The 13295-nt window shown below is 42.4% G+C and overlaps 1 protein-coding gene across 2 annotated transcripts in view; it reads right to left on the bottom strand.

Annotated features, from left to right (window-relative positions):
* The window catches only part of LOC111963146 (collagen alpha-1(XII) chain-like), a 77465-nt gene extending 64170 nt beyond the window's left edge, over nucleotides 1–13295 (bottom strand). The window contains exons 1-12 of one of the 2 annotated variants that reach the window (XM_023986385.2): nucleotides 13119–13295; nucleotides 12008–12116; nucleotides 5824–5940; nucleotides 5561–5704; nucleotides 5097–5153; nucleotides 3827–4090; nucleotides 3395–3559; nucleotides 3048–3221; nucleotides 2557–2847; nucleotides 1805–2407; nucleotides 542–820; nucleotides 46–321 (exon numbers count right to left, since the gene is read on the bottom strand). In XM_023986385.2, the coding sequence (XP_023842153.1) occupies nucleotides 46–321; nucleotides 542–820; nucleotides 1805–2407; nucleotides 2557–2847; nucleotides 3048–3221; nucleotides 3395–3559; nucleotides 3827–4090; nucleotides 5097–5153; nucleotides 5561–5704; nucleotides 5824–5940; nucleotides 12008–12077 (2440 nt within the window). In that variant the 5' untranslated portion in view covers nucleotides 12078–12116; nucleotides 13119–13295. The remainder of the gene's footprint in view (nucleotides 1–45; nucleotides 322–541; nucleotides 821–1804; nucleotides 2408–2556; nucleotides 2848–3047; nucleotides 3222–3394; nucleotides 3560–3826; nucleotides 4091–5096; nucleotides 5154–5560; nucleotides 5705–5823; nucleotides 5941–12007; nucleotides 12117–13118) is intronic. The other variant, XM_023986386.2, reaches the window with a different exon arrangement.

The following is a 13295-nucleotide window of genomic DNA, read 5'->3' as shown; positions in this document are numbered from 1 at the left end:
GTAAGGAATTTAAATGTTAGCAGCCATGCTGGCTGACTTGCTGACCTTCCTTGGTGGTTCCGTCCACCTGCATCTCGTCCCCCAGGCCGGAGGTGTACTCTGCAGACACAGACACGCGGTAGGTGGTGATAGGGAACAGCTCCTGGAGCACGATGGTGGTGTCAGGTCCGTTGGTCTGGGCCTCCAGCCTCTCTCCTCCCCCCGTTAAGGGGACATAGGACAACCGGTACCTCACCACGGGCCCTGGCGCCGCCAGCCACGACGCCCGGAAACTATCCGTGGTCTCTTCAGACACACTCAGTCCCCGCACAGTCCCTTGCTCTGGAATGGAGAATGTTTAGGCTTTGTTTAGCAGTAGCTTGTCAATATAACTTTTAAGAATAAATATTCTAGATAACCTATTGAATGATTATGCATCTAAAGGAGGCAACTTGAAGAAGCCATGTAAGTTTCTTGTGAAAAAACAAAAGCACTAAAACATAAATCTCTTCACTTGCTTATGCTGTGAAACCCCTGAACTTGTACACCTTCAACCCCTTACCTTCCAGCGTGGTCTCCTCCCCCGACAGAGGGAAACTATCTCCTTTGTCGTACTGGGCGAATACGTTGACCTCGTAGGTGGTGAGGGGAGTGAGGTGTGGCAAGATTGTGCTGGTGGTGTCGGCTGGCACAGCCAGGGAGATGTAATCCTCAGTGATGTCCTCGGCCTTACGGAAACGCACCAGGTAAGACATGACGTTGGTGGCATCGGTGGCCCAGGTGGCACGAAAGCTTCTAGACGTCACCTCAGAGAACACCAGGTCCCTGGGTGCAATCAGACCTGAAGAGCGGGATAAAACACAATTAAATGGCCGGTTTGTGTTTTGTCCTCATAGACAATGTCATCATAATGGCTTTTGARAACATTAAGCCGAGCTGTATATCTCATTCCTTCAGAAAAGCTGGAATGGAACCAATTATTTGAACTCATTCAACTTTGTTCACAGTTCCATCTCTGAACATMTATTTTTCATGAGTGTCTTCGCCATGGGAAACACTCCTCGTATGCTAGCAGTATGCATTCAGTTGACAGGGTTGCAACACATTTATATTACAAACCCCTGGACATTGCCAATGCCTAAATGTTCTGTGTTCTTGTGACAGGGGGATCARTASCAATATGTGCAGCGGAGAAACTCATGTCATGCTYCCATGGTGTTGAAAACCATCCACAGTCCCGCTGACTTTCAGAGACAGGTGGCCTTTGAAATTAGCAGMACAATTAGGTCAGAATAAAAGTATCCYGTCAGTTACTATAGTGTTTAAAAACAGTAAACGATAACAAATGGTGTAACGGGCTCCCCTGAGATGCAGGCATATGGTTCTGTGGTATTTGAGGCAGCGTGATCAGTCAGGGAAAGTTAAAACAATGAATATGTCTCGCTTGTGCCTGCCTGAAACAGACCCAAGGCATTGGGAAATAAGAGATGAAGATAATTACTCAGCCTTTTTGTGTTGTGCAGATGTAGTTACATCGTGACATCACTATTTCAGTAGCACAGCTCAGTTTGACCTGCTGTACCACATCGCAAATAACCGATTACAATAGACTGTCTGGAGTTTGAGGTCATTTAGCGGCTGCCACTAAAGTTAACCAGAATGTATGGCTATGTAGCTATAGTTACAGGCACATGTACGGTCCATGGTAAGCATGCTCAACTTCAAACAGGGGTATGTGTTATGAGTAGGTCTAGGAGTTGACCACATGCCCAGACCAAGAAAACCCTGGCCTTTTGTTATAAGGGTATGTTAAATGGCTACTCACTCCTCTTCTTGATGTTGAGGAGCTCCTGTTCGATRCTCAGGCAGATGGACTGGGTGAGCTCCTTGGAGATCCTCTGGAAAGCATCAAAGTCCTCCACAGTGTACACGTGGGTGGCCGCCGGGGTGTTAGCAATGGCTTCCAACTCGGACCTCACAGCGTCCTTCACACCCACAGCAAAGATCTCCACATCTACATTCCTCAGGTTGGTYGCAGCATCCTTGAAGGAGTCAGAGGACTTCCCGTCAGTGATGAGGACCATGACACGTGGGACACTGTCGCGAGACCCTCGGGTGGGGATAAAGATCTTCTCTCGAACGTAGTTCATGGCCTTGCCKGTGTTGGTGGAGCCTCCTCGGTAGGGGAACGTCCGGACAGCCTTGACTACTGAAGCAATGTCATTATAGGTGTTGAGGGCAAACTCTGTGTGGGGGTCTCTGCTGTACTGGACTAAGCTGAGCCGGATCTTGTCGAGCGCGACGTCGAAGGAGTTGACCAGGACCTCCAGGAAAGCTCTGACCTTGGCAAAGTTTTGTAATCCGATACTGTAGGAGCCATCAACCAGCAGGACCACGTCAGCCTGTACGTCCACTCCAAGAGAGCATTCTGGGGAGGGAAGGACATTAGATACCATCTGTATATGGTCTACATCGTGATTTTTGTTTGTTTTTATAGCAACAATGTAATGTTTCAGTGAGTGAGTGAGTGAGTGAGGGACTGGATCGCTGATATGCTGTTACAGAGCTTTATCTCACCCAATGACACCTTGACGGGCTGAGTCTTCTCCATGGCCAGGACAGCGTCGCTGGGGGTCAGACCCTTCAGGGCGAACAGGCTGATCTCGTACTCGGTCTCTGGGGACAGGTCCCGGATGTTGACAGTGGTCTGGGTGGGCCCCACGTATACAACCTGGCGCTTCATCCCAGCCATCATGGGCATCAGGGTCAGCTTGTAGCCCGTGATCTCCCCTAGAGAGGCATCCCACGTCACCCTCATGGACTTTGAGGAGATCTCAAGCACCTGGAGGTTAGAAGCCGGTTCCACCACTAGAGACACAAAAAATAAACACGGTTGAGGTTGGAATGTACTGTAGTATGGTTGGAAAACACTTTAACAATACATTTACAGTTACATAGTTGTTGTCGATTCATTACACTTACCGCCTATAGACAATGTACTTGAAATAAGTGACGATTTAATTCAAACAACAGAAATGTGATGTAATGCATCATCTATAATGTCTTACCATCATCTCCGCTCACTAGAGAGTTGAGCTGGTCTTCCACACCGGAGCACACCTGAATGATGAGCTTCTGCTGCACTGCCTTGATCATATCAAAGTTAGGTACGTTGTAGACATGTGTGCTGTGGGGAGTTGAGGCCATTTCCTTCAGTTCATCCTCATCTGCTCCTTTGATGCCTAAATGGTGAAAAACATCTCAGAAGTTAGCCTGAGAAATGGAGTACTGTGGAAATCAGCCAATACGGTATCTCCAGAACTTCCAGGCGTTCAAAAACTAAAAGCATTATAGAGATGTTCTCAAGAGAGAGTAAGCATTCAGCAGTAGCATTCAGCAGTAAAACACACAGTACCTAAGGCAAATACTTCCACTCCAATGTTCCTGAGTCGTTTAGCGTACTCCTCCACTGGGTCCTGGGATTTTCCGTCTGTGATGATCATGGCTATCTTTGGAAAGCCTTTCCTGGCGCCGGCCGCCTCCGTAAATATATTTTTCAGCAGGTAGTCCAAGGCGTCCCCTAGACACAGAGTGTAACATATTTAACCTTTAAGAAAATAGCGTTTCTTAAAACATTGTTGCTTATTATAACATTTACTCTCTGTGGGCGAAAGCCTACCTTGAGAACAAGCGTGTAACCAAAACATGTACCTCAATCAACGGAAGACTTGCACCAATGTTCTAGTTACACACACAGATCTCAAGTTAGGATTCAGTCCAGCAAGAATTTACAAAATATCGGCAGTACTGTATATCCATGCTGTCTAGTCCCACCTATCATGTATACCTGTCATGGTGTTTCCTCCCTTGTAGGGCAGGGTGTTGATGGCTCTGAGCAGCTCTCCTCGTTTGGAGTGGCGGTTGAGGGGGAACTCAGTGCGGGTGTCTGTGCTGTACTGGACCACAGCCACCCTGGTCTTATCCTCTCCGATGTCAAAGGCCCCAGCCATAGCACTGATGAAGCTGCGGATGTGCTTGAAGTTTTCCCTGCCAACGCTCCAGGAGCCATCCACCAGGAAGACCAGGTCTGCTATGGCATTGACTGAACACTCTGGAGGGGTGGAGAGGGGGATGGGGGTAGAGCAGGAACACAATCAACTGTCTGGACCCAATCTGGCAGATTGGCACAACTTTTCGGTACTTTAATGAATACTGTATATCTGACAGACGGTCTCTGACAGATGGTATTTCAACAGACATGATGACAAAAATGTGTTTTTATAGACCAAATAATCACTCAAACTTTCAGCGGCATTGTTTGGTTTTATGTTTTCAAACCCCCGTGATTTTTTGGGGTTTATCATGGATAGTTTAGTTTCTCTGGAACATCCAAGATGATTGGCGGGACTTCTGTGAATGTCTCAAATCTTAGCTCTCGTAGGTCCACTTGACTGAATATCCTTCCACGCTTCTCGCATCTTGTTATTACGCCTTTTGAAGATTTCTTGACAAAACATCAAATATCAAGTTCTATGGATTTATCTGGCCAATTAGGTCAAATGTGAAAGAGTGTTATGAGCGTTCCACCAGAAATAGCTTCTAGGAGCAAAGGTTTTTGGACCATCAGGAACTTTTCAATTTCCACCCAAAGCGTACATGGTGAGGGAAAAAGTGAGCATGTCTCCCTGTCAATCCACAGACTGAACTCACAGAGAGAGGCACAGAACTCCAGTAAAAGGACTTCTGGTCAGAGCAGTAATCCTTTCCACTTCTTTCAACATTTAAAAAGAAGGAAATGCACAGAGCTGGCACGACAGTGACGTCATCACTCTCCTTGGATTATACGCATAACAGAAACCTCTCATTCTTAGATTTTGATGTGAAGACTGTTTTCAATCACCAACTAATTCTCAGCCACTGTCGGAACCACCTGTCTGCTCAAATATGAACAACTCAGCAGTACAGATGGGGTATTTGAGTCTGAGGAAATTATTCCAGGGAACAATATTATGATTAGATTGGAAAAACACAAAAAATGGACTGGTAAGATCATAAAGCTATGTGGACAGGCAATGGGCATAGCGCAGATTGGTTGACATTGATGTAAATATACTTACTGATTGCATCTGAAGTCTGTGGCCTCCTTTCTGTTTCACTTGTGTTACTGGACTGAACTGAAACACAAAATAATTTGGACTGTTATCATGACATCCTGTGTGCCATGTGCCATGTATGGGGAATAAATCCAAGACATTCAACAAATCATCAAGCCTCTTCAATGGGATACCAATCACAGACATATAAACACATTTGTCCTGGTTAATCAGCGATAAACAGAGTGTGATTCAAGTTTTAAAAACAGATTTATTTGATTCTAATGTTGCTAGAAGCTAACAGACAAGCTGGAGGTTTGAAACCATGTAATGGGTCCTTTGTGGGTCCTATGGGTCCTATGACAGAAGAATCTGATCTGAGATTAAACCCTTTTCATATCAGTCCATATCAGCCTTTTGAGAAAGCCATCAGACTTTCCCAAAGTTATGTTTAACCTTGTAACAGCATCAGAATCTTGAACACTTACTAGTGAGCTGCCCAAAGATGGGTATACTCTCCTCTGTGCCATCATAGGAGTTGATGGACACGGAGTAGTCCAGATCAGGAGTCAGGTCTGTAATAGACGTCTTTGTAGCAGTGGCTGGGAGGTTAAACTCTCTGGCTGGTTCATCTGGGATATAGAGAATGGGTTGCTATTAGAATTGGTGCAAATGATCATTCGGGTTGGCATGAAAAGCTATAACTAGTCAGGCAAACATCAATGAACTAATGAGATCAATAAATACAAACCTGTATCCGATACAACTTGTATTTTGTAGCCCCGTATCCTATGCGATGGTTTTCTCCATGACATTTGCACTGTGTTCTCATTTAGAATTGTAAATTTCAAGTCTGAGGGGGGCTCCACTGCAAACAAAAGAGGAACTGATGTTAACTTACATACATGAATCACAAAACGTGTGTATGAGTTTAAAAATGTTGATCAAGTATTTCAGCAAGACATTTTATATCAAGCATTCACATTTAGCCCAACGATAAACACTTCAGGACTGAAGTTGAGACGTTCATTGTTGAGGGAGACAAGAAGAACCAACATCCATGGTAAAAGTGACAAAAAAAGAAACACACAACAACATTTAAAAAGTGTGAGTAGCCATTTTGGAAAACAAAATGGCATTTGTTTGAGTTGCACAACCAGGTAACCCTAGTCAACAACTCAAGCACCGGAAGTCTGGAGTACACAACATTAATACAGACCAACTCCACACAAAACTCCCCTGAGTGCAAACATTGAGTGAACCATCCAATACATGCTGAGTGCAGTCCTTACCACGCATGCCCAACCAACCAGCACCAACACGTTGACTTGAACAACACATAAGTACAGCAACATTTTCCTTCCAACGTTATTGATTATACAATGGAGTCAAGATTGCCAGGTAAAGTTGAGGGTGGCATTTGCTGAATTTAACACCCAATGTTATATATATACTCTAAAGATGGATGTTTTGCTAGAGCAGTTCAGACAGCTGGTTGATTACTTTTTTTACTGAGGAATGTGTTTGTTTTTCATGATGGTGTTTTGTAAGTTACCTATCTTAAATTACTTGTAAATATTGTATGCTTTTATTGTGTTGGAATTGTAAATATTGTGAATTTGTATGATTGTGTGTGGGGCACCCTTGTAAAAGGGGCCTCAATGGGATTTCCCTGTTTAAATAAATAAAAATACAGAGTATATATACATATTTTGACAAAATGAAGTGTTTATGTATATTTATATTTATATATATATATATATATATATATATATATATAGAGAGAGAGAGAGAGAGAGAGAGAGAGAGAGAGAGAGAGAGAGAGAGAGAGAGACTCTAGCACAAGTCATTGGCATACATCCATTGCAAACCTTGCAAAAAGAATACACAATGTGTCACAGGAGACTGTTGTGTATGTTCTTTTCATTGGCAGAGTGCACAAGATGGCATGAGGTGAAGGCACACTGCGTACACAGTCAAAATGAAGAGAGAGTTAAGATACAGAGGAAAAATAGTGTACACATTCAAAATAAACAAACAAAAACTGCGACAGATGCAGTCCGACAACAGGCGTGTCCACATTGAGCAGGTTGCCACGGCACCATGCATGTGTACATGAGAAAGTTGTTCAGAACAACTTGACAAATTGGGTGAAAGTGTTTCCATGTACACGAGGGACCACACATAGAGACAATAAATGTATTTTACAATGATATTCTTCCTCACTGGGGTTTCACATGCAACCTATTTAGATCAGAGTGTTGGGTGACCTTTCACCTTTATGTGAGTGCAGTTAAAGGAGAGTGGAAACAAAGTGTTTAAAAAGTACTATTTCTTGTTTTGGACAGACAAACTTGTACTTAAGGGTAAACAGCATAACAAGCTTTAACTGCGTAGAATATAAGAAAGTCTTAATATCTATGAGGTGATGTATGAGTTTCTATTCTTCCTGTAGCCTATGGCTGTATATGTACCTCTCATGGCTACATACTATAGTCCAGGATGATGATGAGGATGTGATAAAGACATACATACAAAGGCTGGCATTTCAGACTATGTCAGCGAGTGGACGGCATGCAAGCTGCTGAGGAGGGGCATTGGGATGGGATGCAAGAATATCACTGTAAAATACCTGCTGAGAAAAGCCACAGCTCAGGACACACTGAATGTACAGGCAGACAACATCTAGGACCTGAGCCAAGCTGGTATTGGTACACGGTAAAGGAGGATCACCAACCTGCCACATCAATTTAGGGGCCCGGGTAAGCTGCCCTCCTCTCCAACAAAGTCTCTCGAACAAGAATCAATAAACCCACTTGGGGGTTGGGAGGGGCAGTGGGGAGGAAAGTTGGGTAGGGAGAATGTCTTCACTCACAAGAGCAAAGAGCTGTGTCACCTCGCTCATCGTTGTACAAAAAGTCGCAAGTAGTTGGAATCATTCATGACAGAGTTGTTACTTCACACATTTTCTTTTCAAGCTTCTCATGTTGCGTTTTAATGTAATTTTCTAAAACAAGATATTGAAACAAATACATTGAAGATATAAAATAATCATAATAAGCATTAGCAGATATCTTTTCAGTCTCGTTCCCTATGCCAGGGGTGGATGCACATCACAGCACCCTGACCGACCAGAGGACACCTCTGCCTTACCCATGGCCAGACTTTGGCTACTGTCAGTAACCTCAGTCTGCGGCCAGTCAGCCATTCATCCTGGCCTGCTCTACTGCCAGGCCAGCCAGTCAAAGAAAGAGCTCTGACTCTCCCAAAAAGGCAGAACAGATGCCAAAGTAATTCCGCAACATGTGCTGACATTAAACATTTCTGCATATTAACTTTCTATATGGATTGCAACTCAGCGTTTTGAGAATGTCCGTAAAAAGCCTAAAAAGGCTCTTTGTCTTTGCCCTGTCTGAGGATTAATTAGCGAATCTCATATTACATCTTTCCATTCCGTTAGTGAAGATATATGGGAGTAGACATTGGACTCCCCCAAAAAGCTTTCAGGGCAAAAAAGAGAACAATTGAATGCTCCAGTTTTTGAACATCAAGGATATTGAAACTATGATGTCACATTTCTACAAATGATCAAGCCCACTAATTTGGTTTGGATATTGAAATATGAGAAAAAATCTAATCTAGAACAGCTACCGTAACGTCAATGTAACAACATAATTACAGAGGGGAATAGCTAAACCATGAAATAATTGTAGTTTTACTTTACTTAATTTTTGTTTGAGAAAACATAATTGAAAAAAACAACAACAATCATATCCAATTTTTAAAGGACTGACTATTGGGTCCTGGATTCTTCTACCAAACAATAACGTCAATAAGACTAAGGTAACACATTGTTACCTGGCCTTGTGAAGACACTGACATCAATGTAAGAGTCAGATCCAACTGTTACAGTTGACAACATGAGTCACTGTTTTCTCATTGGTAAAGTTGGAAACACTTCCAAAATTTGGGATATGACATTTAAAAAACCAAATTGAGAATATATATATACATATACACACAGTACCAATATATATACATATACACACAGTACCAATATATATACATATACACACATATACCAATATGGACTAAATGTCAAATAAATTAATAAAATTGTAATTATCCTGAAATAACTTCTAGAATGGGACTCCTAGAATGGGACTCCTAGAATGGGACTCCTAGAATGGGACTCCTAGAATGGGGCATCATATTACATCACAGAGAAAGGGAAGAGGTGTAGACAGAAGCGTCACGCCCAGGGGCACGTTCCGTCTCAGATTTGTCCTGCTAAAAAAACATAAATTAATAAATGAATTACTAAACTTAATAAAGATTTTCCATCTAGTGGCCAAAAGGCAGTTTTAGCATGGGCAGCGCCATTGAGGGCTTCCACCATTTTAATGTAGTCAACTGGGTGGGACTTCCAACTTTATTGGCTGATCCCTCCTGATGACCCTGTTGGAGTCATGTCCAACTGGGTCATTAGAAGGGATCACCTAATCATTTAGAAAAAAATTAACGACTTCAAAATGAAGATTGCCTCAATGGCGCTGCCCATGTGCTCACATACACCATAATGGGAACTATATAGAGATGTTTTCTCTATCATTCTCTATAGATGGGTTAGCTGACAACGTCACGAAAGCAATGCAGACGCTTCATTCGGCCAGAAGTCTGCAAGTTGTTGTGATTCTGAGTATGAGTATACTATCCACCATCTTTGTTGTAGACTAGAGTGACACGCTGCACGCACACACACTACATGACCAAAAGTATGTGGACACCTTCTCGTCGAACATCTCATTCCAAAATCAGGTGCATTAATATGGAGTTGGTCCCCCCCCTTTGCTGCTAGAACAGACTCCACTCTTCTGGGAAGGCTTTACACTAGATGTTGGAACATTGCTGCGGGGACTTGCTTCCATTCAGCCACAAGATCATTAGTGAGGTTGGGCATTGATGTTGGGCGATTAGGCCTGCCTCTCAGTTGTTCTTCCAATTCATTCCAAAGGTCTTCGACGGGGTTGAGGTCAAGGCTTTGTGCAGGCCAGTCTATTTCTTGGAAACACAGAAGTATTCTGGAATGTCATTGTATGCTGTAATGCTAAGGGAACTAAGGGGTCTAGCCCGAACCACAAAAAACAGCCCCGGATAATTATTCCTCCTCCACCAAACTTTACAGTTGGCACTATGCATTGGAGCAGGTAGTGTTTTCCTGGCATCCGCTAAACCCAGATTTGTCCGTCAGACTGCCAGATGGTGAAGCGTGATTCATCACTCCAGAGACCACGTTTCCCCTTCTCCAGAGTCCAATGGGGGCGAGCTTTACACCATACCAGCCAACGCTTGGCATTGCACATGGTGATCTTAGGCTTGTGTGTGGCTGCTCGGCCATGGAAACCCATTTCATGAAGCTCCCGATGAACAGTTCTTGTACCGACGTTGCTTCCAGAGGCAGTTTGGAACTCTTAGTGAGTGTTGCAACCGAGGACATGCCGCACGCTTCAGCACTCAGCGGTCCCGTTCTGTGAGCTTGTGTGGCCTACCACTTTGCGGCTGAGCCGTTCTTGCTCCTAGATGTTTCCACTTCACAATAACAGCACTTACAGTTGACCGGGGCAGCTCTAGCAGGGCAGAAATTTTACAAACTGACTTGTTGGAAAGGTGGCATCCTATGACGGTGCCACGTTGAAAGTTACTGAGCTCTTCCGTAATGCCATTCTACTGCCATTGTGTGTCTATGGAGATAGCATGGCTGTATGCTCGATTTTATACATCTGTCAGCAATGAGTGGGGCTGAAATAGCCGAATCCACTAATTTGAAGGGGTGTCCACATACCGTTGTATGTAATGGGCAGAACTCGCAGGAGGTATGTTTGTAAATTAATTTGATCAAGATTCCCTCTTGATTAATAAATAAAACTAATATGTTTTGTTGTTTCTCTGTAATTCTAGCCAGCTAGCTAGCAATTTTATCAAGTTGGCTTTAGCCAAGTTGGTAGCCCATCTATAAATGGGCTCTACATCTCTTCCCTTTCATAACGAGCTACCAAGAAGCCATTTCAGGCTATCAATCAAGTTTTAGCAAGATTGTCTACCTTGCCTAACTATCTTAGCTGGCAATTGCATGCCTGCTGGCAAGGTTGCTAGACTTTAAAAAAGCAAGAAATTACTAAATGTACTGAATAAGACTCATGTTCTATTATTTTACCCATATTTTAGCAAAGATGCAGGCTGGGGCTGGGGAAATGTAACCACTGAAATTAATAGACAGAGCTATGCATGCAAAGATTGACAGATATTTAGATTGTTATTTTCAACACTCTAATGACAAATAGATACACACTTGAATAAAATTGCTTTAATTATTGTGTAATGATACTATATACCCATGTGGCAGTTGTACTAAAGGCATAACAGTTTATTAAAATGACAATTGAACAGGTGAAGGCAGTATGCTTACATAACTTATGCAGAAAATATAGCTTTATCCCTTTTTCTTTTTTACATAAAATTAGGCATAATGATTACATTTACATTTACATTTAAGTCATTTAGCAGACGCTCTTATCCAGAGCGACTTACAAATTGGTGATTATGCCTCTTGATTCCAGGAAAAAGCTGTTTCAGCTGTTTGAAAAATTCTAAATTCTCCCGACCACCCCCTACAACATGTACTTTGTGCCCTCAGATTTTGGGGGTGCATGGTGCCCCTGGGTGCAGGGCAAGTCAAATCAAGTCAAATACTCACAACTGGGTATCATTTTATTAATCATACTGTACAATGCATTATGGTTGTTTCCATGTGATGTTTCTCACACAATAAATACCCTAAATCCTGTAGGTTTATATCAAACAACTGGAGAGAGATAGAGAAAGCGAGCCAGAGTTGGGGGGGGTATGTGAAAAGGGCAGGAGGGAGGCACATTTACCTTGCGCTTCAACGGAGGCGAATAACACTGCAACGAAAGCCGACACGGCCAATGACAGCCTTATCTTCATTTTTAGAAGTTATGGGTCAGCAGCTGCACATTCATGAATCTGAGGAGAGAGTTGCGTTCAAACCCATTAGGTTTAGCTTTGAGAAGAGAATGGGCAAAAAGTCACGAGCCTTTGAAAGGGAATATATTAAATTAACGTGACTGAAGAGGCAAAATTTGGTTCAAAGGAGTGAAAGTAACGACCTAATTTTTGTCACCTCATGCATGCGTTGTCTTTTACATTTTTTCATTTTTCCTCTAAGCAAGTCAGTTAATAACACATTCTTATTTACAATGATGGTCTCAAGAATGATCATAACTCTATTCGTTAATAACCATTCGTTTAAAAAAAATAAATCACGTACTTTTAGTAAATAATTTAATCATAATTCGACCTGTCGTATAGGCTCGACATTGAAAACGGTTGAGAATTTCGTCAAAAGCAAACCTGCCTGGAATATCAGATATAGGCTACTGGTCCTACAGGTTGTGCACCCCGCCTAGTGGCACAGGAGCTCATATAGGCCTACTGAAACTGGAAGGACATTTTATTCAGTTATCCCATTTAGCTCCCAAGACCCTCAGAATTGGCCCTTATATATCCTATCATGATTGTCAACTTAATATACATCAGGCCCATAGATAACTTTGAAAAACAATGTAGTATAAATAACTTTTGCCAAAACAATGTGCCTATTAGCAAATTACTAATAATCAACTCATTTGTTGGTTACTTTGGCTAGGCTATTCTAATTCAATGTTCATACTCTAATACAGTATACTTATTGATTCCACACAGGGGTACCGTCATAATCCAACATATATATTCCTTTATGGGAAAAATACAGGCTGAAGAACTAACCAAGCACAAAAAAATCTTCCAATTGTCTGGCAGTTATTCACAGAAAAAGAATAAATCAGTCCTTTCATTAGAAAAAGCTCATAAATATAGCACATACAGCTAAGCACAATGTTTGATTAATTGAAAACCATTTATTTTGTAGAAATCTTATATTATTTCTAACCCACAGCAGGATAGAATAAAATAAAATATGTTGCTCACCTGGTCAATCTTAACAGAATAAAATCAAAAAATGTAGGTGCACCCGCCTTGAAGACTCCCCCTTCTAAAAACTGATAGAGAACTTTCAGGAGCTCTGGGTGGACTCTTCTCTCTAGCTGGCTACTGGAAGATCCAACAGCATGTGTCCCAGAATGAAAGTCTCCTTCCAAGTGGGAA

This window comes from Salvelinus sp. IW2-2015, linkage group LG4q.2, assembly GCF_002910315.2.
Source record: "Salvelinus sp. IW2-2015 linkage group LG4q.2, ASM291031v2, whole genome shotgun sequence".
NCBI lineage: Eukaryota > Metazoa > Chordata > Actinopteri > Salmoniformes > Salmonidae > Salvelinus > Salvelinus sp. IW2-2015.
This window is presented reverse-complemented; position numbering and strand designations above follow the sequence as displayed.